The sequence below is a fragment of the Canis aureus genome, chromosome 36, assembly GCF_053574225.1.
Source record: "Canis aureus isolate CA01 chromosome 36, VMU_Caureus_v.1.0, whole genome shotgun sequence".
NCBI classification, from domain to species: domain Eukaryota; kingdom Metazoa; phylum Chordata; class Mammalia; order Carnivora; family Canidae; genus Canis; species Canis aureus.
In genome coordinates this window covers 21,948,026-21,975,383 of record NC_135646.1, presented here as the reverse complement: position 1 = coordinate 21,975,383, position 27,358 = coordinate 21,948,026, and the positions used below count along the sequence as shown (strand labels likewise).

Below are 27,358 nucleotides of genomic sequence, written 5' to 3'. Positions count from 1 at the left end.
CTTTAAGAATGTGTAATACGATCAAAGTATACATTTATGTAAAGTAATAAAACTGTATGTGTGTATACACTTTTCTAATAGGAAAATTTAAACATCACCTATTGGATTGTGATTGAAAAAACATGCAACTGAATTAAGACCCAGGGGAAAGACAACACCATAAAGTACTACAATTTAGTCACTATGGTAACTTGCAAAGTATTTTTGCAGAGCTGTTCTCACAGCTCCCACACGTACAATCAAAACAAATATGCTAAACACTAAAATTTAAAGAGAATTGGTCACTTTATGTGTTGTATTAACACATTTAATAGTGTCATTGTACATAATGTGAAAATTATGTTAAATCCATATAATATTATATAGTCAGGACCATCTATTTTGTTTACTTTGATGACTGTGGTTTCTAAAGGACTAATCGTATAAAGGAAAACTTCTGATGCTACAGTACAAAGTGATGAAAGAGACCACAAACAAATGTAAGGTACCCCTTTCAAATGTATATATATACATATATACATGTATATACATGTATATCTATATACCTATTTACATACACTATATGGCACAGTATATGAAATATTTGTATATACTATCAGCTTTTAACAATCTTGTCACTTAGGTGTGTTAATTTCCAGAATGGTACTAAAAGAATTAACTATGCTACCCCTATTTATGTAGATAAATGATGTGGAGTGATGTCCATTATGAACTTTGCCTTTTTCGTCTCATAATTTTATATGTAAAAAAAAGATTCACTGTGAATTTTGTTGAAAAGGAAAAAAAAAACAACCTAAAAATGGTAGAAGATGGAATTTAGGGGAAATTATAATTTTTGTTATTATACTTGATGAACTGTTATCAATTTTCACAAGTACTTGAAATATGAAGTCCCAAAGCAATTGTACAACAATGTCTCATAAAAGCAGTAGGTCTTTTGATAAATTTAGAAATAGTTGATACTAGATTGTAAAGTACATGGAAGATTATTTCCCACCAGAGATCTCACTTCTATCTAACTATATCTGGTATTCTCTTTGCCTGAAAGTCCCTCTCTCCCTCTCTAAACTTTATCTCCTCCATCAAGAAGTCTTCCCAGACCCCCCCCCCCCCACTAGAGTGAGTATAGATAGAAAGCAAAAAATTCTCCAAGGGGGGTTGGAGAAGGCTTCTTGTAGTCAACACAGAACATCCAGAAAGGACCAGACCTTGTTTTTCTTTTTGTTTTTTGTTTTTTTTTCCCCATCAAGATGGTCATGGCCAAGCAGGGGGAAGAATATGTAAACCACTCATTACAGCTATACACACATGCCTATCAGTGGCCCATTTATATATCGCTTATTTCCCATTTTTGTGCTCTTGTTCATATTTCCTTTTTTTAAAAGATTTTATTTATTTATTCATGAGAAACACAGAGAGAGAGAGAGGCAGAGACATAGGCAGAGGGAGAAGCAGCCTCCATGCAGGGAGCCCGATGTGGGACTCGATCCTGAAACTCTGGGATCATACCCTGAGCCAAAGGCAATTGCTCAACCATTGAGCCACCCAGGCGTCCCTCCTGCTCATATTTCCATCTTTAATATTCTCAACCTTCTCAGCAATCTGTGTTTCCTGCAAAACTGATTGTCTTTCCCTCTGATGCTTTCTTGTCTCTACAGTCCATTTATGCCCAGCATAGAGATTTATCTCCTTCTTGTGTCCACGCACTGCTTCAAATTGCTCTCTGATTACTCCATATGTGCACACTTCATATCCAAAGCAAGATCCTAAACAGAAATCATAGGGGCTATTTTAAAATTTTTTAAATTTCCTGGTGCCAAGCGAAGTAATTTAATCATCGATTCTGGTTAAATTAAGGAACACACCCTTTTTCCCCCTTTCTCTAGATTCTCATTGTACCATCAAATATGTTATTAAATTTATAATTTTCTGATTTGTATTTAATGGATGAATTAGGCAGCACATAGACAAAGACAAGGACTTCAAAATGCATCTGGAATCATACAATGGTGACAGCAGACCCTGGAAAAGTGATGAAATGAGCCTTTATTTACCACCCTAGAAGAGAACCCAAGCTCTTTCCTCCTTCTAGAGACAGCCATTGCTCCTAACTGCCACACTCAAATGGGAGGAATTCATATCCCCAACTGCCTGTGAGTATCTCCTTAGAAAAATGATGAAATTATTCTGGAAATGATACCTGAGGTTGAAAAAAATAATAAGTCAGTGAAATACGAATAAAGAACAAACAACCCAATGCATAGTTCTTGTCTAGCCTTCCAGAGAAACCCTCTTAGAGTTGATGCAAGTTGCCTGGAAATACATAAGGGAGGGGGATATTTACTCCACTGCAAGGCACATAAAATATATTATGAATGTTCATCCTCAATCTTAAAAATTATAAAATTACCAAAAGCAAACTAGAGAACAAAGAGGGGATGAAAGTATTTTAGGTTTGCTGTAGTATATTTATATAGATGTTTTGCCCCCATGAATCTTTACCACAAAACCCTATTCACTCTTCAAAGCTAACCATGATTTCATTACAAAGACAATGAAAACTCTAAGCCAGTTTTTGATATAGACATTTTCATTTAAAAAAAAAAAACAGAGTCCAGTATTAAAATGTATGTGTAGCACACATGAATGAAGGCAGGATCTAAATAGCTGTTGGAATGATATTTATCCCCCTAAACATATGGCATTGACATCAAGAACTTACAACTACTTGGGCCAAGACCTAAAACCAGCTGTAATGTGAATCTGCTAAAAGAGTAGAGAAAATTGCTGCGTTGCATTAAACTTCAGTTTCTTTCCAGAGCTATTATTTTAACAGATACTCATTATATGTGCACTTCACTTCGTTATCACTTCTTTCTCTGCAAGGTGAATTCAAAGTGTAGGACCAAAATCTTCCAGAAAGAAGCAGCATAGGGAGTAAGATCTGTATCTCTAATTAACCCAGTAGAAGATCACTTTTCCATACATCGATATTCAACTGAATTAATACTCCAGGTGATGTGTCTTAAATAGATAGAAATCTTTACACTTCATCACTGAAAATACTGATGCCCTAAAAAATATATAGTTCTGGAAAAATAGTAATGGATATTAATCTTATCTATTTGAATACAGATTGGTAAAGTTGAGAGCTGGCAATTTTTTAAAACCTTTTCAAAGCTGCTTAAACGAGGTGGGTGGTTTTTACTCATAATAGTAATAGTAATAGTAATCATAATAGTATTTTACTCATAATAGTAGACTAACTATATCTGCATAGAAAAACAAGCATTCCTAATAAAGTACATAAAAGTTTAAAAAAAAAAAAGTATCATGGCCAAAGCAAGTATTTCTCATTTGAGAAAGGAGTCCTGTATTATGAGGATCAGTGGCCCTAGGAGTCCAAACTTACAAGATAATAGTCATGTTTCCACTTCTCTGTGGTAGAAAATCTTGCTACCTTCAAAGAAGCCAATTAGAGGTTAGTAGCCATTTATTTTTCTGACTTTTTCCAGTATAAAATTCAGCCTTTCTCACTAGTTAAGAACATTAATATCTGTCACATTTTGAGGCTATTTTTAAAAATACATGCATGTTGCCATTTTCCCATGTATTGTACCTTCCTGGAGAGACAACAGCATCATGGAGGGACCTGGTGTAGGACTGACCCCAGATCATATGCTGGCTCCACCCTTCAAAGCTCCGTAGGCCTGAGGAAGTCACTTAACTTTAATTAAGCATCAGCTTCCTTATTAGAGAAAGGACACCATAAAAATTTTGACTTGGACTGTTACAAAATGCCCAACTCAATGGCTGCCATACAAGGTCCTCAATAAATGGAGATGAGAAAACTTTTTTTCCAGGATGGCGAGAATATTCTCGTAAGTTGTCTCTTACCATGCTACGTCAAACACGATTGCTGAAGACAAGGAGGCTAGAGAGGAAGAGTTTTGCCTGCTTCATTCTAGCTATCCTACTGCCTCACAAAGCATACCCTGTTCTTTCTGCCCTGTCTTTGCTCAAAAGGCATCTTATCAACGAGGACTTCTCTGACCACCTTACAAAAAGGCAAATGCACTCCAGGTCTGATTCTTTACATTTTTTCTTTTATAAGTAAGGTCTATGTCCAATATGGGGCTTGAACTCACAACCCTGAGATCAGCCTTACCGCCTGAGCCAGCCAGGCACCCCTCAGACCTAATTTTTAAACAGGACTAAAAATAATCCCATCTTCTTACTCTGCTTTATATTCTTAACGTGGCACTTGGCATCTGCTGACAATTTTTCTGTTGACTTGTTTAGCTGTAGACTATCGGTAGGCAGCAAGCTCCCTGACGGCCGGGATCTTGCTTCATTCATACCTCTGCTTCTTGAAACATGGCCTGACACACAATAAATCCTCAATAGTTACTGCGTAAGTACTTTTCTGGGAAGAGTAAGCTGCCTCCTACCAGGTAACAATCTGGCAGTGCCAGAGACTGACTAATCTTCCAAACCCCCTGCTGGATCTCCTTCAAAGGTGGGGACCTCTGCCCTTACCTACAGGCTGAAAATGACAATACACCTTGAGGAGTGCTTGTCCCTCTGATTTGTCAGTACACTTTTTTGTGTCACACCGTCATTCATCCTTCTTTTACTTGCTTGGATAAGTGCCATTTCTCTTAATTTCAAATTTTTAGAAAAAAGGCACTGCTGTCTATCTAACTCTCTACCACCACTAACTTTTAGGTGCTTAGCAAATGCTGGGAGGTGATGATTTTTGCTTTGTGACAGACACACAGCCCTCTTAATTTTGGCCTTAAAGACAATCTCTACTTTCTAAAAATGCTACACAACATGTTGGGAGGTATCTTCAATCTCTTCCAGAGATTTATGTTATGAAAAGGATAGAGTGAACATGTGGAAGTGATTTTCAATTAAGTGATTTTAAAATTTTAAACAGGATTAAAAGTGATTTTTTACTTTTTTGTTACTGTTATTTAAAAAACTTGTGTAAGTTTGTTATGGTGACAATAAAAACAATGAATATACCAAATAATTCAGGAAAACTAAAATTTTATCTGAATTATTTAGAATGTTGCTGTTTGGACTGCTACTTTCCTCTGTGTCTTATTAAATAATGAACTAAAAAATCAACAGTAATCCCAATATACTCATTTATGGACTTATCCTCAACTCAAGTATATTTCTTTAGCAAATAGTACCATAATTGGAGTTAAAATACTGAACTATATTTATAACACTCACAAATTGTATACTACTTAAAATTGACTTATTGAATTACAATTAAGAGACTATTGACCTTTTGGATCCTGAGTGCACTTGGTTTTAACTTGAAACAATCAACTCGAGGCCAGTCATTTATTCAAGTCGATGTCCAGATTTTAATGGATAATTGAAGATTTCAGATCACATACTCATAAGCTGATTAATTGTGATTGACACAGTCCCTGCTGCTAAAGTCTGGATCAATGACAAATTTACTCATATTACACAATTTGTTCATGCAGTGGTTTCCTTTTGTTAAGTACTATCCATTGGAAAAAAAAAAAAAAAAACAACAATCAGCTTACACAAAAATGCCCTTCTGGCTCAGAAGACAAGCAATAAATATTTAATAGCCTTTTAAATGGCTAATCCTTTACAATGTAAACTGTATTAAATTGCGGGACTATATGCTTTAAACCCTCACTGACCAACTCCACAGCATGAGATCTAAATGTTAGTAGTACCACTCCCTCTTTTGCAGCTTCTCAAGGAAGTGGCACTAAATAGTCCAGGAAAAAAAAGTAAAACATAAACAAATGCCACATTTTCTTTTATTAAATATTAGGATCACAACCACAATAATAGCAACAGAGCATTATCAATGTGTAGTATGTATGCTCATAGATGCCCATAATCATTTTTAATGAGAAATATAACATTGAAGAGTTATGAAAGATATACTTTCATTTTCATTTTCAATCTATGTTCATTAACAATAGTGGAGGCTACATCTTATTTAAGTAGAAATGAATTTCAATATGCAAGGTGAATTAATCAATTCATACCACAGGTGAAATTCTATGAGATAAATGTATATTTACTCTAAGAAGGTAGAAAGCTACATATTCCACTGTCTGGGTAGGAATACCTGAAATTTCATGCTTTTGAATGCTTTAATTCTTTTTTTTTTTTATTTACTAAAAAGTCACACACCCAAAATGCTATTTTAAAATCAAAGAAATCTGTTCTGAATCTCATTTTACTATTTAATAGAGCAGCTGAAAAATGACTTAAAGATGTGGCCATATGGTGTGAAAATCCAGAATCAAGGAAAGAATGAGATACTATAAACACGCAAAAAGCAATAAAAGGAAGCAACTCTGAGCTCAGTTAATGAAAAGCTGATGATGGAGACTGTCTTTTATTGATGACATTTGAGGACAGTGACTCACTGGTGTTTTCCAAAACACAAATTCTGCATTTCAAGTGTTTGAGAGATTCAGCTCAGTCTCTCTCCCTCTGCCTGGGATTGTTTGTACAGAAAGACTCCATAGAATAAATTACTGAACCTTCCAGCACAGCTCAATTAGCTGAATAAAGCAGGGAGAGAAAGCTCCAATCTGGTAGCCACAGAACAGAACCTGGCATCATTTTTGCTTAAAGAGTTTACAAGTAGATCATGGGGCATTTAAAAGACAGCCTGAATTTAAGAGGAGAGACGACAGGAAGAGGTGTGAGCACTCAAACTAACACCTCATCCTCTGCTAATGTTTCCGTGGGAAGTCACAGTCAGGTTGTTTGCATTCTGGAGTCATTTTATTGCCTGTCTTTATGAAGAATTTTGGTGTCTCCACCCTGTTTCCCCAACATCACACGTAAGCTGAGCCAAACTTTGCGTTCCCTAGAAGTTCCAAACAACTTCTTCTTTTAAGCATAGCTCCTCAATATAAGTCAACTTCATGCAATAAAACCACAGGTCAGTGGATAAGTGACTGAGCCACCTACGCCTAGAGATTGTCTAGTTCTGACCCAGCACGAGGGCTCTGACTGAATTCAGTTATTTGTACATTAATTTATTCAACAAAAATTTTCTGATGCCAGACGCTGGAATTACCAAGGCGAACAAAGCAGTCTCTGTTCTCAAAGGGCTCACAGTCTAGCGGGGAAAACACCCTTGCAAACAAAATTCATAATAAATGAGCTAAGTACACCAGCCAAAGTACGTAAAGTTTTCAGAGGAGACTTCTGAACTGGGGAAGTGCTACAGGTTCTGCTGAGTTATAGTTTACTCATGTCCACAGAGCAATTTTAGATTTAACTTCTTAGGAAACATGTGGATGCTTTAGAGCACTGAGACGTTTCCCTTGCGTCCTTGAAAATGTGACCCTTCCCACCCAACCCTTCCTCTTAATTCCAGCATGTGGGTGGCAGAGAGGGATCAGAAGGGACTGCTCTGAGGTCGACTTGCAGAACAAGGAACTTAAAACTCTGCCCCTCGGCTCTCCAAAACCACTTGGTGACAAGACAACAATAAAGGAAGAATAGTGCTAACAGTCATAGGGGTTGCTACACATTAACAACTATTGCCCTCGACCATACATGATCCCACAGTCAAATAAGTCAGTAGCTGTGGAAGTTGAAAAAAACCACAACGAAAAGACTGAAAGCCCCACATTGTACCAATGGTGCTTTCTTATAAATAGATGACATCCTCAACAGTAGCAAGTGCTGAAAACACAAAGAATGACTGAAAGATAGGAGGGGTGGGCATTTGAGAAAGGAAAGAGATGTTTTTGAGAGAAAGAGGAAATCCTGACACAACAAACTGACCCCCTTCCCCCCAAATCTCTAGGTCTCCTTTCAGCCACTACCCCCTCCTCCTGCCTGGGGAACCTGGCCTCATTCCAGTGGCAGTGCCCTCATGTGCTACACCAAAAATAAAACAAAGGATACCATTCATCTTATTTTTCAACAACTGGTTTCTTAGTTTGGAAGAAAAACTTGGCAATCATAACGTTAAGGGTTTTTTTTTATTTTTATATATTTTCTTCTTATTGTCAAAATAAACTGAAAGAGAAAAAAAAATTACCCAATGGTAAGAAAAGAAAAATACACAAAACCTTTCAGAGCTCAGTGGGCCACACACTGCCATTCGACTGACACCAAAGCGTGGAATGCAACACTCTCAAGCTCTCCCAGTCCAAAGAGCCGCCTGCCTTCTGCTTCTGTAAGATGTGGCTACTTAGCAAAATTCAAATAGGCTCCCAGTGTTAACTATGTTGCATATTTACTTTAATCAAAGTGACATTTCCCAGATGGTGTCATCCAGAAAACCTCATCTGAAATGGGGAGCATAAGAGAACTAAGTTGCACATTCCGGGGAAAATTGGATACAGGTGTTTTCCCATTTTAGGATGACTCAGTTTACGAAAATACTGAACTATGAAATGGATGCACTTACGGCCTGAAAACCACTACACACACCACCCTGGAAATGCGCCCCGGATACCCTGAATGGGTACCAGCCATCCGTATAAAGGAGTGAATGAGTAGGCAATCACATTTCTCCAACCAACTGAGCAACCCTAACAGTCTCGGGGATGAACTCTGAGCGTACGGTTTTGTGTACCTGGATGCCTCCCCAGACTGGGAAGGGGAAAAATGAGAAAATGTTTGAAGCAAGAGGCTGTTCTAAGGTGCCTCTGAAAATGAGTAAACCTAAAGGAATGAATTCACTGACTATAATGCTGAGCCCTTATGTTGTAAACAAAACAGCGTCCTTCATAGAGGTTGAAGCACAGTGATGACATTCTCTTTAATCTTTAAATAATTGTAGAATAGGCTATGAAAGAAAGGATGTGCATTATGGAGCATATAACCTAACCTGATGGCCTTAGGAGAGTTTTTCAAGGAAATGTCTCATCACTGCAGAAACTAGGGAACAATGTATAAAAAGCATGAACTTTAAAAGGTCAGATCTAAACCCGGTCCTACAACCTACCAGCTGTACAACCTCAAGGAAGTTAGTTAACCTCTCTGAACCTCGGTTTCTGAACCTGTATGGCAGGAATAATATCAATATCTGATGGACATTGTGAGGATTAAATAAGGTAACGCACGAGTCAAATACCCAAATGTATTCAGCGCACAGGTGCAGATCCAGGTTTGGTGAGGCCTGAAACTTGTATAATGCTGAGTGCCATCTTCAAGAAAAATAATCATATGGTGACAGGTGTTATTGGACTCACTGTGATCATACAATACATATAAATATCAAATCAATACATTCTATAAGTGAAACTAATATAATGTCATGTCAATCATACCTCAAAAATAAATAAATGAAAAATTAAAAATAAGATCATAAGTGAATTTAGAAGGAGAAAATAAATTACAATAAATTACACATTTTTAAAAGCAGAGAAATTTTATCATTATTGTAAAGTCCTAAGAAATGACATGACATTTTAATTATTCTATAATATTTTTCTATATCTTTTCCACATTTTTATGGCTGCATACTCTTTGATCACCTTTTCAAATGACAATTATTTGTCTTTCATATAAAGAGAATATAAGGCCGATTCATTCTTTTTTCTAGAACGGTAAATGTAAATCCGTTTATAATTATTAACGTTGGAATGCAGCTTCCCACATAGGCACACTTGCTCTTCGTAGTTCTACCAGAAATTTGTTTCCCTCAGAAAAAAGGAATTTTGAGTAGTTCTATTTCGTATGATCATCATGAAAATAGGCAATAACCTAGTGTATTTACAACTGCATATACTACATCAACACATATTTCTGCAAGACAGAGTTTCTGTTTTGGATGGGCATTATTAAGAACCACATCCTCTGCTTACAGTTTTACGCTACTAATAACTGGAAAGATTTTCCACACACTAGCCTGTTTTTCCTCCTGAACCTTGTCTTTCCTCCATAGCTTATGTATTTCTGGTGTTAGCACCAGAGGACACATTCATCTATGCCAATCCTCTGGCCCTGCTTTGTGGTGAGCCATCACGGTGGGTGAGAGGATTCCTGGAGGCCATTCCTACACTGGAAGAGTCGGCACTAGCCTAGCTATGTATGGAATGACTATGAACCACATACATATTTCCTACTAAATCCAAATCATTCCCAACTCAACTTTCCCTTTAACTGGGTCCAAAACTGCCCATGGCCACTCCCTGAACCAGCTACGTAATTTGTGAGACCCGGTACAAATGAAAATGAGGGTCCTCTTAAAATTATTCAGAATCTCAGGGACAGCCAAGCACTTAAACCAAGCACAGGACCCTGTGCTGCTGCACAGACTGTAAGCCCATGAAGCTGACCCTGGTCCCTCTACTACCACCTGTCATGGGAGCAAGTTTAATGGTGAAGTAGAATTGGGAAGAGACAGTCATTTCAACAAACTGTGGCTAAAATCTCATACATTAAAAAAAAAAAATCTCATACCTTTGCCAGTTTTACAAAATTATACAATCTTATGAGCTTTTTGCCAGGGCCTATCCCAGGCCTTACAAGGGCTTCATGCAAGTCAGGGTACCTGTAGCTTATGTGTCATCAGCATCATGGTAAATCTGCACCACTAAAACATAGTAGGTGCTCAATAAATACTGTGAAGGAAGCCTAACAGACTGTACAGTCTAGCCAACAAGACAAATGAGAGATGCCACAGCTCAATGTGTCACGTTCAAAGAACATGACTGAATAAAATGTGGGGATATGAATTCAAAGTAAAAGAACGCAAGTGACTATACAGTCAGGCAGTCAGTTTCTGGGGTACTGGCTGCACAATCCAAACCCACCTGGTCCTAGCTGCAGTTTTGGCACCATCTGGTGGTAATTTTCCTCCCTGACTTAAACACTGATGGGGACCACTTTAGATCCTGTGGCTGACTTGGCTCTTTCAGGACAGTAGGAGTGATTTCAGGAATCTCCTAATTAATTGGAACAAGTTTTGTGCCTCCATCCGGGAAATTCTGTGGGGAGAAACCTGGGGATATGGGGCTTCATCCTCCGCTTCCTCTCTTGATGAGGCAGGGGTGTGCCCGGTAGCACAGGATCGGTCCTGCAGAGGAGGCAATGATAGTCCAGGAGAGGAAGCTATGAAACTAGATGCTGATGGATCCTCCAGATACAGGAAGAAATAAATGGGCAATAATTCATTATATTCTAGTTGTGTAAAACACAGATCTGGATGAAACTGTAAGTCAGAAAAGAGTGTAGAAGTATTGGAAGGAGGTCTAAGGTCTGGGGAAATGTAGGACTCTGAGGTGGACTATCCTATAGAGGCACCACAGAATGGGAGGATCAAGCAAACAACTTAATGTGCAAATATAACTGGGTCACAAGAAACTAAAGACAAAAGCTGACCAGGCCTAGGGGGAGAGGCCTAGAGTTCTGAGGAGTGGGTCCAAGGATACTGTGTTCAGGGTTAGAACAGTGGCACAGATCTATAGGGTATGAAATATGGTGGGAAGAGGCTCCTGGTTGACCCAGTAGGCTAAAAAGAATGTGGGGAATTTTATTCCTTTACATCACCTGTTCCAGAGAGTTGTGAAAATCACGTAAGAGTACCTGACACTTACTAGGAATTAAATAGAAGGTAGCCACAATTAATGAGGCTTAAAGAGTTTACTTAAGATGTCTGTTCCCATATGTTTCTATTTTACCTTCCTTTTATCCTTGTGAAATATTGGTGTGGATATGGTCAAAGAAGATGAACTATGAAACAAAAGTTCAGGACAGAGAGTAATATTTACCAATTACCAAAAATTCTTTATACTCACTAGAAACAATATAGTTTTATAACAGTAGGTCATTACTAGACTACATTAGTAACAATGATTACTTTTCTCCAAAGAAGTTGGTCTTCATGAAGATACAGGTACCTAAGAAGATAGGAAACAGCTAATGGCTACATATGGGGTTTCCTAAGAAAAAGCTAATTGGATGTGACATGGGGTTTGGGAAAGGAGTTTGGCTGGGAGCCTACCATTGGCTAAAAAGCATCATCTACATGGCAGGGGAAGATGGATACACAAAGAAAGATACATAACTATTATAGTTGAAAAGAATTTCATTTTAAAAATTACGTTAGTCTAAATTTTTAATTGTAGAACCAGCTACTACAGGAAAGGCATTCATTGGGAAACTCCACCCAATTGTTTATCATAATATTTCCCACCTTTACTCCAGATCAGCATTCAGACTCTCTCTTAGCCGAAGGAACAGCAAGACTGTCAAAGGGAACTTAAGGTTTGGCAATAAACAAAACAATGAAATTATGAGAATAAAATGCTAATGAGAAGAGAAGGCGAGTAATCATCAATGGGCTGTTTCTAATAAAACTATACTCTCAACCTGAATATTTTCTGTCTTATTTTCCCTTCCTCCAATTCAGTCTGCTGACAGACTTATTTCTGACAAGATCCAGTCAGGGAAACAGAAACCCCATTAAGTATTGCAAAAGAGAGAAAATAAAGAATTGGTCAACCAAAAGCTGTTGGCGAAGCAAAGGAGGAAAGACAGACGATGGTACCCCAGAGATCCCAGGGCAGGAAACAGCATGCCTGGAAGCCTTAGGGCGCAAAGGGAGGAGGAGGCGGGGGTTCTCAGAGCTTAGAAGCTTGAGGACAGCCCTCGGCGAGCTGCTGGGGCTTCTGAGGAACAGGATGAGGCCAGCTCTGAAAGTGTCAGGAACAAAAGCTGGAACGTGGAACTAGGAGCTCCTGTCAGCTCAAGAGCCACTGCTGTGGTGGGGCTGTCGGAGACCGGAAGCAGGTAGGAAAGAGCAGGCCCCTGTCCCTGCTGCTCTGCAGCCTCCCATCCAGGCCCTATGTTGGCAGAGCCTCCCATCCAGGCCCTATGTTGGCAGAGCCTCCCATCCAGGCCCTATGTTGGCAGAGCCTCCCATCCAGGCCCTACGTTGGCAGAGCCTAACAGGAGAGCAGCTGGCAAAGAACAACTAGGATTTGCAGTGTCCCAGTGGTACAGAGCAGCGTGTGGAAGGGTGGGCGTGTGGCTGACAGACAATAGCTGGACGGCGCCCACACTGCACACTTAGAGAAATTTATTCCATGTTTAGGTCTCTGACTCACATCTTAATTTACAACAAATTAATTTGCCCCAGAGAACTGCGAACGGGGACAAAAGAAGTGGCAGGGTCCTCCAACGCCACACTGAGTCCAACTGAGCCACGCTCACCAGGAGAGAGCCTGGTGAACCTTCTTCTAAGGCCTTGGAGAAGTAGTCTAATTCTGTCCTAATTGTTCTTACCTATGAAAAATGGGCCCCTACAAAGCCATATGCAGGCCTGCTTAAAACAATAAGCTTTTCTAACCCCCGAGCACGACATACTCCGGGAGCATGGTCTGGATGCTTATCAAACAAGTTCCTGGGCTGTTCTCTGAAGTTTCTGGGCAAGTACAAACAACAGTCAAATAAATGCCTTTTAAAAGCAAGGCAGTGGAGCACGTACCCTGTCAGTGAGATCCTCATATCCCCACAGAATAAACAGTAACATGAGAATATTTATACTAAACAAAATTGTATATCAAGCCTGCTTTGGCTCAGCCAGAGGGAATGATAAATTCCTTGCAGATCTCTCATAGAGTGGTCCTTTGTGGGCCATGGACGCCACTTCCAAGACAGTACAAACCAATTACAGAGCAAGGCTTTTCATTATGTTGAGGAATGAAAATATCAACCCCCGCCATTTTGTTTTATTTTGCAGTTATATTTTATCTAGCCTATCCTCGGCCCCTTATGATGAAATAGTTTAACTTACTGTTGAATCAAGCCCAACAAATGACAACTCACTCCACAACAACGACATCAAGGGTCCTTATCACCCTCACAATCCAGCATTTTGCTTTCTTTGTCTTTCTTCTAAGAGACTAAAAGTTGAAGTTCAAAGTGGGATAGAACAAAAACACTGAAGAGTTCATAAACTGTAAAATCTATTTGTCCACATCGATTTTGTTCTATCTGCAATTAGCACAAGTCATGGACAAAGTCCTGTGGCAGGAGCCGGGGATTAGATGAACTAGGAAGCCACAGTCCATACAATGTCCACTTTGTGGTCCAATGAAAAGAGAAGTACTGCAGAAACATTCCCACAAACTGTCCATTTGTTTTTAAGAGGCCAATAAGAGAAAAGGTTAATATGAGTCAGGGTATTTCTTAGCTCATTTTGTCAGATTATCTCAACCCAATTTGATAATCCTAGTTGTGATAGATCCATCCCAGCCACTTCTGCATAGAAAGAGCTAGGGATATATACTGCATCTGTCCATAGGATAAACCTTCAGGAACTTAACAGCTGTTTCAGATTTTCTAAAGAACCATGGTGGGGCAAGGGAAAGGGGGAAGAGAGAAACACTGTAGGAAGAAAAGGGGAATTAGAATATGAACGGAGGTAAGATATGTGATTGTGCTGGTTTTGAAAATTATTTATTTAACAAAAAAATGGTAAATTATTGTTTTTAAATAGACAGTTGAATCAAAGGTCAAATTTAATTAACTCTATTTTGAACCATTAACTAAACTTCACATGCAGTGCCAGAGTCCATCATAATAGATTAAAAGGGAAAAGCAGGTCTCATGTTTGTATACTTCAACAGATATTAGAAATTTGCCAACATTTTATTTAGAAAGTATAGGCTTAGTAAAATTATCTTATTCACACTTTTTTAACTTTTGTGAACTTAATATATACTTTTTAGTAATTAACTGTGGTAAAATATACATAACATAAAATCTACCATTTTAACCATTTTTAACCATTTTCACAGTTCAATGGCACTTAGTATTCACACTGTTGTACAACCATCACCACCATCCATCTCCAGAATTTTTTTCAACTTCAAAAACTGAAACTCTGCACCCGATTAATGGGTGTTTGGTTTTACGTAGGCCTTACTCGAAGCCAGTGGTCTGGAATACAGTGATAGGAACCTGAAGAGGCTAATGCACATAACTGGTAAATCAATCAACTCCTACAACCCCGAATGACTCAGTGGCATGAGCTGCTTTTACCCTCCCTTATCGGTTTAGTTTCGGTGCCCAAAGCTGAACCAAAGCTCCACAAGAGATCTGCAAAGAGTATGAATAATAATTTCATTTTTGCATTACAGTCTACCAAGTACTTCATTTTATTCCCCTAGAATACAGCCTTCCATCAAGGTGGAACTATTTTCCCTACTTCATAGGTAATGGAACTACAGCTACATGGAAGATGAGAGCAAGGACCAGAACACACGTCCTCTAATCCATTGACCAGTGCTCATCCTACTAGGTTATGTGGCCTCTACCAAAATGAAAGAAGAATGAAGCGTTTCTGCTTCTCAGCTCTTACAGACTAAGAAATTGGCCCAGCAGGTCTAAATGGACAGCATTTGCTCTCTTCACCACCACAACAAAACTTCTTTATGACTGAAAACCATACCTGGTCCATCATTTATCTTTGTCGTATTTATATTGACAGTGAAAAACACCCACAGAATCACAATTCTGAAGCAAAATTAATGCAATCAGATTCCAGAGTCAAAGGTAAGTTAAATATATATATATAAGGATAGGTGACTAAATCCTATAAAAGACTGAGTTCAACCTCTTATTTTTTTACTCATTAAAATAAATTCACATTGTATGTTCTTACTAGACAAGATAATCTTTCTTGTTAAACAAAATCTATGGAAAAAATTCATTTCTTTGTGCCTTATGGAGAGAAAGCACCTTGTACTAAAGCAATATAAATACTAAGTGTTTACAAAAAATTGCCAGAATCAACAAGTGGCTTCTCTTAGTTCACAAAGAGGTTACATATTTTGATTTCTTTCAAGTAAAATTCTTACACTGATACCCTTCTCTTTGCTCAAAAGCAATACATTCCCTAAACCTTCAGATTTTCCATTTAAATTCCAAAAAAGATAAACACAATTCCTTGAAGCCAAGCCCAATACCACCATTCCATCTCCCCATATAAACATTAAAAAATTAGACAAGTATGGCTTTTGGAGTTACCTCTAAAATGAACAATAGGTCATCCTGAAACTGGGAAGGCAGAAAAGGACAATCATGCTTTGAAAAAGAAATTTTATTTTCTAATTCTCCCTACGCTTTAGTCACTTAGTACTTGATCTTTTAAAGTGTACATTTTTAAAAATGATTACTCAAAAAATGAGAGTTGAATACAGAACTCAGGAATAAAGAATTCAGGAAAATCAGATGAACTGAATCCATTTTTAGATTTGTTCACAATAATTAAAAGTAGTTCAGGAACCATGGCTATTTTATCCAGCCAATTCAGGAACGCTTCTAATGTAGAACAGGGCATAAACTTGATACAGAGTAGGTTCTCATGAAGTCTTAACAACAACTAGAAATATCATAGGGTGATTACAGTCTATAAATACCTGTTTTTGTTGAACAGAGAATTTTCCACCTCACAGCTACAACCAAGCTCTCCGGATCTTCCTTTCATCTTTATTGGCCAAAAGAAAACTGTGTCGTGATTGATATTTTCCTTAAAATTTCAGGGAAGTCTCAGACTGGATCACATGAAAATACCTCCCTTCCCACACCTTCCAGAATTCCGCAGTACTTTCTTTTACAGCACATTTGGCACAGTTCTTGCATTCTTGGGGAGTAAATCCAATTAATGTTCTTCCCATATTACCAATTTCTTGATCATTCATCAACTTTTTAACTTGAGCTTCTATGTAATTAGGAGATACATAAGAAAAATGATCCCAAGGTCACTTCTAAGTCATGCAACGAGAGTCTTCTGAGGTTTCCATAGCTTCTTGGTCTCCAAAACCCTTCCCTTCATGAGGAAAACTCATTGTTTGGATGCCCTTCAATCCATTGGCATTTGAGCCCTGAATGGCACTAGAGATCTCTTTTTCCAAAGCCAAGTCTTGAAAGTCTATGGTAACACTGCAACTCATCACATATGGGCTGGCTCCCATGCCTAAATCATAAGAAGAGCCTAGACCTTCCAAAATATCAACAGAAAAATGAAAGTACACTTTCATGATAAATAAATATCAACAGCAGCAAAACCCTTTGGCCTTTGATTCATTTTCAAGGCCATTTCCACAGGGGTTGAAATTCAGTGCCAAAGCCTCAGGGTGAAGGTGACAGGAGTAAATCACACTATGTACCCATCTCTTCTTCCTCCAATACACACCTGTCATAAGAGTTTGATTAACATCTGATTCAAATTAATCTCAACACAGTCTTGCCTAGAGAAGAAGGTAGCTTTAAAAGTGCCATATGGCCTTAGAATTGGGAAGGGCAAAGACACTTGTGTCTCATGACAATGTGGATTTGGCAGACTTTGGAGTATTATGTGCACCTCCTCTGGTATAACCTGTTGGAGGCACCTCTTCCATTTCCAGCTTCCCAAGGGACTGGGACTGTCATTGCCACTCTAGAGCCCTGTTACTCTAGAGCCTAGGGGCAAATGTCCCGCTTTTCCCTGCCTCAGGGATGGTGTAGCTCATGTTACATAAATAGCCCTGCTCTAATTATAGTTTACATTATAAGATGGACAACTTGGTTAAATTAGCATTGGTATAAAAAGCTTAGGTTTGCAATTTCTTTATTTTGGGGGAACCTTACATTTCCAAAAGCAAAGTTAACTAGAGATTGATGGGGGATAAAAGGCTGACCTCATCTTCAGCATATGACAATTCCTTAGCTACTACTTCAACATTATTTTACTGTCATTGCTTTCTCTTGCTACTTTCAAACTTATTACTCATGATGTCAGTCTCCATCAGAGATATCCTGCTGAGTTCACTTTCTCCCAGACAGCCGTGGTTTGGGGGTTTTGCTGCCTAGCCTGTGTACTTTCATACTAATAGACGTTTTACGGAAAATCAGCACACGGAAACCACATTTCATCTTTTTCCCACACATGTACATAATGAAACATTTCAACTCCCGAAGCTGGGCCTCCTCCTACTGGGAATTCTGCAGGAATGAATCAGATTACATTTCTCCATAATGCTGATTTCATAAAAATTAAATTTCCTAACAGTCAATACATCTCTCTCTCATAATTTCATATACCAATCACTTACTCTAAATATCTTTGAGAATTATATCGGTTTTAACATTTCACAGAGTACAATTGGAAATTTTTTTGTCAATGCTAATGTCATTCATTAACAAAATATCCAAGCATGGTTTCTCTCTCCTCTGCCCCTCAACAGGTAATGTTACAAATAGTCCTATTTCCTCAAAGCTGATATATATATATATAGATATATAGATATAGATATAGATATAGATATAGATATATATCCTATTCTGACTCAAGAAGTGGCCTCATTTTTACCATCTTCCCAACAAATAGTTGGATCACACTCAGATTTTGCTAAGGAACATATATGTACTGGGTTATAGTAAGAACAACTATTCAAAATACATATTGTGCCTATTGTGCTTTGCTATCCAGAACTTTGATCTGCCAATCAACATTCAGATATTTACATGTAGTTTATCCCATTGGGAAAGCAAATTACTTTTTTAAAAAATTTTTTTAAATATTTTATTTTTTTATTTGAGAGAGACAGAGAATGAGTGGGGAAAAGGGCAGAGGGAGAGGGAAAGGGATAAGCAGACTCCCCACTGAGTGTAGAGCCCAATGCAGGGCCATCAGGCTCCACCCCAGGGCCCTGAGAACATGACCTGAGTTAAATCAGATGCTTAACTGACTGAGCCACCCAGGTACTCCAGGGATGCAAGTCACGTTCAACAGAAATTCCTTCATAGAGACCCAGGGCTCTTCCTCCCCCCACTACAGTGGCACGGACCATTCCATCCCCGTAGCCATGGGATTTTTCCTATATCTCCTACCCACCAAATTCTAAAGGGCCTTTTATCATCACATGCCTAATAACTATCCCTTTTTTTTTTTTTTTTTTTTAAGAAAGAGAGTAGGGGTGAGGCACAGAGGGCACAGGAGAGAGAGAATCTTAAGCAGCCTTCAGACCCAGCATGGGACTCAATCTCACAACCCTAAGATCATGAGCTGAGCAGAAATCAAGAGTCAGCAATGCTTAACCAACTAAGCCACCCAGGCACTCCAATAACTATCCCTTTTTTAGTAGAATTTGCAAAGTTAATCATTCTTGTTAAAAAATGAATTCATTGCCTATGATAAATTATTAAAGATAAAAAAAGTTTAGATGTTAAACCTAGAGTGCAGGAGCTCCATAAAGAATACACTTGTCTCAATACTGATTTACTTAATTAAAATAAAACCCTATTTTAAAGATTCCTTCAAAAGCATACTCTAAAGTTAACTGTTTCAGAGAAAAATAAAACTAAACATCAGAAGTAACTTTTACATTCTTTTAACTAAAATAAGAGGTAACCACTTAATACAGAATGATTATTTTTGTGTATGCCCTGTTGTATATGTATTTTACATTCTGTTAAACTTTAGTTATACAATAATTAATTTGATTTTAGTGCTTTACCTTATTCAAGCAGTGAATACAGACACATTCAATGAATCTGAGAAGTTCCTGAACTAATCAGGTAGTAGTTTCCTCCCTGTGGGGTTATGAGGCCACGACCCATTTCTCCCTTGAAAAAAGAGAGAGAAAGGGGAAGGGCGGGGAAAACCCTGCTTTCTACCCAAATGCATGCTTTTCTAATTTCCTCCATTTAATCCTTCCCAAGTCCAGCACCAATACTGTGATCCAATTCTAAAGAATCAAATTCTGCATTTAAATTCAGCAGTCCCATTGACCTTATTCAAATGCTGAATTTGATTTTTTATGCTAATTTAAACTTAGTGAGAATTTTTAAATAAGGGAGATAATTAATCCCAGCAAATCGTATTTCTAGTTAAATGTCACAATTAAAGTAATTCAATTTTTTTGCTCTAAAATTAGAAACCTGATGTGAAAGTTTGTTTCTCAGTTTGCGGTTTCGCTCCGCTCCTGCCTCCTGCAGATTGGCACTCGGCTGCTCTGGCGGCAGCATGAATCTCCTCACTGCAAAGCTGAAATTCCAATTTTATTCCAACGCAACTGTCAAAACGCCCTGAAGCAAGCTAAAAACAAGGAAAAAAATCTTTGGTATGATTTCACTTTCCATGTGTTCTTTAATGAAAAATTTATCATTCTAAATATTGGTGTTTACTCCTAAATACTTTTTTTTTATCAAAAAGAAAAAGAAACTGAGATTCAGTTGCTATTATTTCACAGGGAAATATAACAGGCCTGATGTTTTCCTGACAATTCTGTTATTTTCTTGTGTGGAAACACTGTATTTATCATATACTGTATGGCTGGTGATTCAGATATTGTAGAGACCTTATGGTGAACTGATATAGATGTAAACTCTTTATGCCAGATTGTTTAAGCAGAAAAAAACCAAATGCACTTAATTAACATCTGATGTGTAGCTTTTGCAAACACAAATGCAATATTTGTGTTTGAGCACTGGCAGTAATGACTGTGAACTATGCTATTAATGTCTGGTTTAAAGATGCTTGTGGTAGGACCACGTCTGGAATAACACAAATAAAAAACTGCATTCAGACAAAACAATAGTGAAGAGCCCATTAGAAAAATGAAAAAGCAGTGCTCAGAAGAAACACATGTATTTTTTTTTCCTCCTTTAGATCAAAATTATTTTCAAAAATAGTTCCAGGCACCATCATCTTCAATCAATTAAAGGTGAAAAAATTCTATATATTTTCCTCTACAGAAAGATTTTCATTTTAAGGGGTCAGAAGTTGCTTAGAGATGTCTTTAGAAGTTCTATTTATTATATTAAGCTACTCTTTGGTGGGTAGTATCAAAACATGTGTGAGGGAAGAGTTGAGATGGTGTTTCAGGATATTTTACATTTTTATATTTGAAGAGTGAACTTCAAATTTGTGGATTGCATTACAGTTTGAATAAAGAGAGAAACTCTTATGGACCGATGTGCAACTCCCTCACTAAATATGTTTTTACTGAAATCCTGCTGGGTGCCAGGAACCATGCAGGTTGCTGGGTATAAAAACACAAAGAAAGTTAAAATAAGATAAAACCTAGCCTAAATGTGGTCTTTGTTTCAGAGTAACTAACACAGTAACAAACAGACTCAGAACTTAGGTTCAAAAACATAAACAGTTATCACACCAAAAGCAATTAGTCAACGTTATATATCGGTACTTTACATTTTTGAGAACATGTACTAAAGGGAAACCGCAGCCGAAACAGGACATTTGATGACTAAAGCCATAAAACTCAAACATAATTGCTAAGTCTGATGCTCCCATGGCAAGAAGAATGCAGGACTCTTATGCATGTGGCTGGATCCACAGAAAATAAAGCTAAGAGAGAATTGTATGGCACTGGACTGGGAGTGGCTCCCCGTGAGTCTGAATTCACCGTCAAGTCTTGAGGATGCTGCTCAAGCTGTCTTCCTGCAAAATAGCTAAGGTGCTTTCCCAGAAGCCTCAATTTCTCATTTTGGAATCTCTCAGAGTAACAATCACCCGGAAGGGAAGTTACAGAGGTAGGTACGCATTAGCATCATAAGGGAATGAAGCCAGCCCAGGTGAGGGGAGCCTCAGGTGACTTGCCTGCTCCAGGTATTCCACAGCAGAACAGCCCCCTTCACCAGTTTAGGCAGAGACAAGACCCTAGTCCTTGGAGTTTCAATCACAGGTTACATACTTAATTACACATTGAGACTCTGATCTTCCCTCATCCCAACTAGATTTACAAGCAAACACAGAAAATTATGAAAACAGGTTCTTTAAAACAAGACTCATTCTAAAATTAGAAATTATTTCTCAAAGGCTAGGTAAAATTTTTGGTGCGGGGTAAATTGGGCCATTCAACATCAAGAAAAGTGCCTGATGCCACACTTCTTATTTGTAGAGAGCCAAGTAAGCAGGAGCAGCTCTCAGTAACCCATTTAAATAACCAGATGGAAGTTCCTGATTCCAATACATACCAGTTCCCTCCATCTACAATGCCTAAGGCACCACATGAAACATAAGCTCAGAGAACTGTCCTTATATTTTTAAACAATGATGCATATATGCAGGCCAGTCATACAACATATCATCCAGGAGTGTTTAAATGATCTCACAAATGTTTAGGGTTTTTAAATATATATGTATAAAGTATTTATTTATAGACCTAAAAGTATCAACTATTATTGCTTTGCCCTTATTTATGTTCCCTACAAGGCGGCCAACTACAAACTTTTAAAGGGGATTTGGCTTAAAAGATTTTGTGTGTTTGGCACTAACTAAGGCCGTTAATCATTTCTGACCTCACTTTTTTTTCCTCTTCTGTGTATAATATTCTCAGGGCCCTTCACAGCAGAAACCTGTTCCCTTACAGGTTATGTCTCCTATCAGGTACTATGCAGCACAGTTAGCTGTAAATGTTCAGCTGAGAGCCCTGACCAGTTCTATTTAATTCTTTTAAGAAAAAAGATAAACACAACTACAATGTTTTGAGGCTTTCCTGTTTTGATGGGAAGAATGAAAAAATATGCTGAGAAACACTGATGTAACTAAAAAGAAAAGTTAGAAAAATCATATAGTCACTAAATTTAAAAATCAGGAGGGAAATTGCCATTGTTGGGAACTAAATTCACTGAAGAGCTAGGTGAATATCATCTGTTCTAATGACAAAAGTGTTATAAATTCTATTTCAAAAGATATCACTGTAAAAAAAATAAAGCATTTACTTCCTCCGATAGAAGTGTTTTTTTAAGGGAGAATTCATGCAAGTACAGTGATCTAAGATTTCGGATGATCATATCTCTTAAATTTGATTTACAATCTGGTTTGTGAAATGTTAGAAACTGTCTATGTTCCTTAATTCACTGTTCCTCCTTGAAACATTTTTATTTTTCTGCTATTAGCATCCGCTTGGAGACTCCTAAATGAGGGGGTCTCTTGATGAACAATGGACTGCCTAACCTTAGCAATTCATAATTTTACAAGTTTTTTGCACAAACTAAGATTTCTACCACTTGTCAGGAGACAGTAGCAAAAAAGGACATGGGAAAAAAAGTTGTGCTGTTTTCCCTTCTTATCTTGAATCCCCCACCTAACCCAAACTGAATGAACACACTGAGACCCAGGTTATATAAGAGTGACCACTGCAAAACCTTAATAATTACCTTTTATGGAGATGATAGAAAATAATCATAAGATTGATTTAGAGAAATTTTTAAAGTAATCTGGAAGTATTAAGAATTTAAAAATGTTTTTCTTATAAATAGATGAGATAAATAAAATACATGCACATATGTCTTACAATACTGAAATCATACTGTTTATAGTACTTTATATCTTTTGGCCTTGACACTGGCTATCCCCTCTGCCTGAGACTCTTCACATCTCCACATGGCTAACAGTCTCATTCCTTCATGTCTTTACTCAAATGCTGCCTTTACAATGAGGCCTAATTTGGATTATTCCATTTATTTTTATTTTTTTGAAGATTTATTTATTTCTTCGAGAGACAGCATGCAAGCAGGGAGAGAGCATGGCATTCTCTCTCTGGGGAGACAGAGAGAGAGAATCTCCAGCAGACTGTACACTGAGGGAGCCCAATGAAGGGCTCAGTCTCATGACCTTGAGATCATGACCTGCACCAAAATCAAGAGTGGGATGCTTAACCCACTGAGCCATCCAGGCACCCCTGGATTATCCCATTCAAAATCACAACTCACCTACAACCTAGAACTCATGATGAAGCCCCTTGTCCCGTTCAATTCTTTTTTTCTTTTGGCTATACCACATATCATTTTTCTATCACACTATGGAGTTCATTATTAATCAACCTTGTTATTTATTGTCTGTCTCTTCAATCCCTCCCCACTGAAATATACATTCTTTGAGGGCATATAAATTCTATTTTGCACACTGATGATGATGCCTGGCACACACTAGGTACTTAAAAAATATCTGTCACATTAATCCATTAATTACAATTCTCTCTATATTGTATTATATTTACCATATCATTAAAAATTCTTCTGAAACTTCACACTTAATTCCTTATATAACAATCTTTCACTTGAGTATGCTATAGTCCAGTTAACCATTCCCAAACCCTGAACATTTGTAATGTTTCCAGTATTTGCTATCATAAATAATGCTTTGATAAACATACTTGTAGATAAGTACATCTACCTTTTATTATTTCCCAGGGATTTATCACTAGAACTGGAATTCCTACAAGGCAGTTATATGCATTTTTAGAACTGTTGATACATATCACTGACTCACTTCCAGGAGGCTTTTTTTATATTACCATTAGCAGCATGAGTGCCTCTAACTACATCTTTCCCAGCACTAAACATTACCTTTAAAATACCATCTTTAAATATTTTTTGTGCCAATTTTGGCATCTTAAAGTTTTAACTTAGGATTTGCAGATGTTGATGAAATTATTCATGTAAATCACAGATCTCTGTGTGGAGTAAAATGAAGAAGAAATTAGAAATCCCAAAGGGTTGACCATTTCAAATCAAACAATGTAAAATAGGCAATGATGGAGTAGAGACACAGATTATCTCAACCATAAGCAATTCTTTCATGAGACTGGGAAGCAACATCCACTTTGGTTTAAATAATTACAAACCAAATTTGTTCCTAAGAGACGTAATATGAACATTTAACTCAGATTAACTTTTACTATCAGGTTAAAGTTCTTCCCAAATACTGACCCATTCATCTTCACTGCACTACAAAAACAAGAATTAAGTTTTTCAAGAGTCTGCTTAACCTACTGCTAAAGCCAGTTCTTCTGTGCCCCAACACAGATAACCCTCATTTCTACTTCCTGTCCACCTGACCAATCCCAGTCACCTGGCACCGCAATGACTTAGTCTGCAGTTAGGTTCCTTCAGTCTTTAATGAGCTCAAATTAGAAACCAGGAAACAGATTTCTGAAAGTTAGTTACAAAACTTACACTTCTACATTTGTGAGACAAATTGTGGGAAAATATGTGAGGTTAAAATTGGCAGAGAGCAATTAGTTTCTTCCTTTTTTCCATAACTAAATACTGAAAAACATTTATAATCACTCTTTAATAAATCTCTCTACAGTGTATTTAAAAAATGGCCCTTTAGTATCGTATCTAGTACTTCACAGATATAATTTCAACCATACAGTCTTATGAGGGAGTACAGTTCTTATGCCCATTTTATAGATATGGGAACTGAGGCTTACCGAGATTAATGCCCAGTTCGCAGCCAGGCCAAGATTTGAGCGTATCCTCACAGCCTCTGCTTTTTTCATTGTTCTACCCTAATTGATTATAGGTATCATTTCTTTGAGAGCAGAATTCTGCACAAGACCTATATGCAACCACAGCAGAGCTGTGCCACAAGGAAATGTGCCTGCCCACCTCTTGTTCCTGGGGATCTAGTATTTTAACAACTGCTAGGTAGGTATTAACTACCAAAATGTTACTAATTTGTGACCCTCACAGAAGATATTTGAGAAGGAAAGGATTAAAACTCAAATAAATGGCAGTAGGATGGAAAAGTGCAGGGAATGAGGGCTGGGTTTTGAAGCAGGGCACTGCCTTTCCCTAAGGCAAACCCTAAGCACAGGGAAGTACTGGAGTAGCAGAGAGAGGCAAAAGTTGATGAGATCCAAGGGAAGAGAGAATATCATTCCCGGTGTTTGCTCTCTACGTCATAGGAGCCTGTTCTCAAGCTGTAAGCATCCACTTGACTACATTGGATGTTTAAGTACTCAAAGACTTTCCTACCAGTTCAAATAGCCTCTACTCAAGCCCCTACCCCTCAAGTGCCCCCATCACGGCCCCGGAAACAACCTCACACTTGTAGACACAGCAGCAGGCCTCCAGGCACCTTCCCCAGTGTCAGGAGTTGCAACCACTGTCATCAGTGACCATGCTGCAGGGCTCATTAAAGATCCTGATTATATCACTCCTGGGGGCCTCTCTTCAAATATACTACCAGGGCTTCCAGACTATCTCCAGTCAGCTTATAAAAGCATGGGTGAGAGTAAAAGCCAAGAGAAGAACCTCACCTGATTCAAGGAGTCCCCAACTGTAAACCCTTCTGCTTATGTGGGAGAGACCAAACAAAGGGGACCTCAGGATTCTAGTAAGTTTAAAAACAAAAGCAGGGGCAGTTTAGCGCCGCCTGCAGCCCGGGGTGTGATCCTGGAGACCCGGGATCGAGTCCCACATCAGGCTTGTTGCGTGGAGCCTGCTTCTCCTTCTGCCTGTGTCTCTGCCCCTCTCTCTCTCTCTCTCTCTCTCTCTCTGTCTCTATGAATAAATAAATAAAAATTCTTAAAAAAAAAAAAAACAATACAAAACAAAAGCAGAACAGAAACATACCGAGAACCTGTGAAACCACATCTTCAGGCAGGTGCAGATCCCAGGTCAGATTCAAGAGCACTGAAATCCCTCCTTATAAACCAGTCCAGTTGCTTCCTTCTCTGAACAAGAATGTACTTCTCAGGCAGGTCAGCCTCACCAAGAAGAAACACATCACAGCCAGGAACATGCAGGACCAAATTCTCAGCAAGACCCACAGGCAGTGGGATATTTTAACAAAATTAAACTGAAATCAAACACAATAAAAAGTAGAGCATATAATTTTCTATTGTGGTAAAATATATTTAACATCAAAATCTACCATTTTAACCAATCCTAAGAGTACCTTAAATATTTTCCAATCATCACCACTAAACCAAATAACTTATACAATGTTTAAAAATCAAAGTTTGGGTATAATTAATTTTCCCTTGAAGTTAGTTACATGGTAAAAGCTTGTCTTTGTACGAAGTGGATAAAATCTCCAACCCATCACAAATCTAGTTTCATGTGGAAAATTCATGACAAGAATTAATAAAATCAGTGCCTTCAATTTTTAAACAATTTTATAGCAGCATCAAATTGTGCATTTTGTTAAGAAAAAGAAATAGTTAAGAGTAAAAGGACCAGACCTGCACTGGAACCTGTAGCTACATGTACTATTAAATTTTAATTAAATTAATTGGAAAGGAAAAAAATGAAGTTGTCACTATTTGCAGATGACATGATATTATATATAGAAAATCCTAAACATTCCATCAGAAAACTGTTAGAACTAATAAAATCAGTAAAATTGTGGGATACAAAATCAATACACAAATGCATTTCTATATACTAATAATGAACCATCAAAAAGAAAAAAAAAGAAAAGAATCCTGTTTAAAACTACAACAAAAAGAATAAAATACCTAAGAATAAATTTAACCAACGAGGTAAATATGTATATTGAATATGAGACCTTAATGAAAGAAATTGAAGACAATACCCAAAAATAGAAAGATATTCCATGCTC

At 37.8% G+C, this 27,358-nt stretch overlaps 1 protein-coding gene across 1 annotated transcript in view; it reads right to left on the bottom strand.

Annotated features, from left to right (window-relative positions):
- The window catches only part of FTCDNL1 (formiminotransferase cyclodeaminase N-terminal like), a 159,315-nt gene that overhangs the window by 79,296 nt on the left and 52,661 nt on the right, over positions 1-27,358 (bottom strand). The window contains 1 exon segment of the mRNA XM_077884894.1: positions 26,368-26,569. Within this exon segment, the coding sequence (XP_077741020.1) occupies positions 26,368-26,569 (202 nt within the window).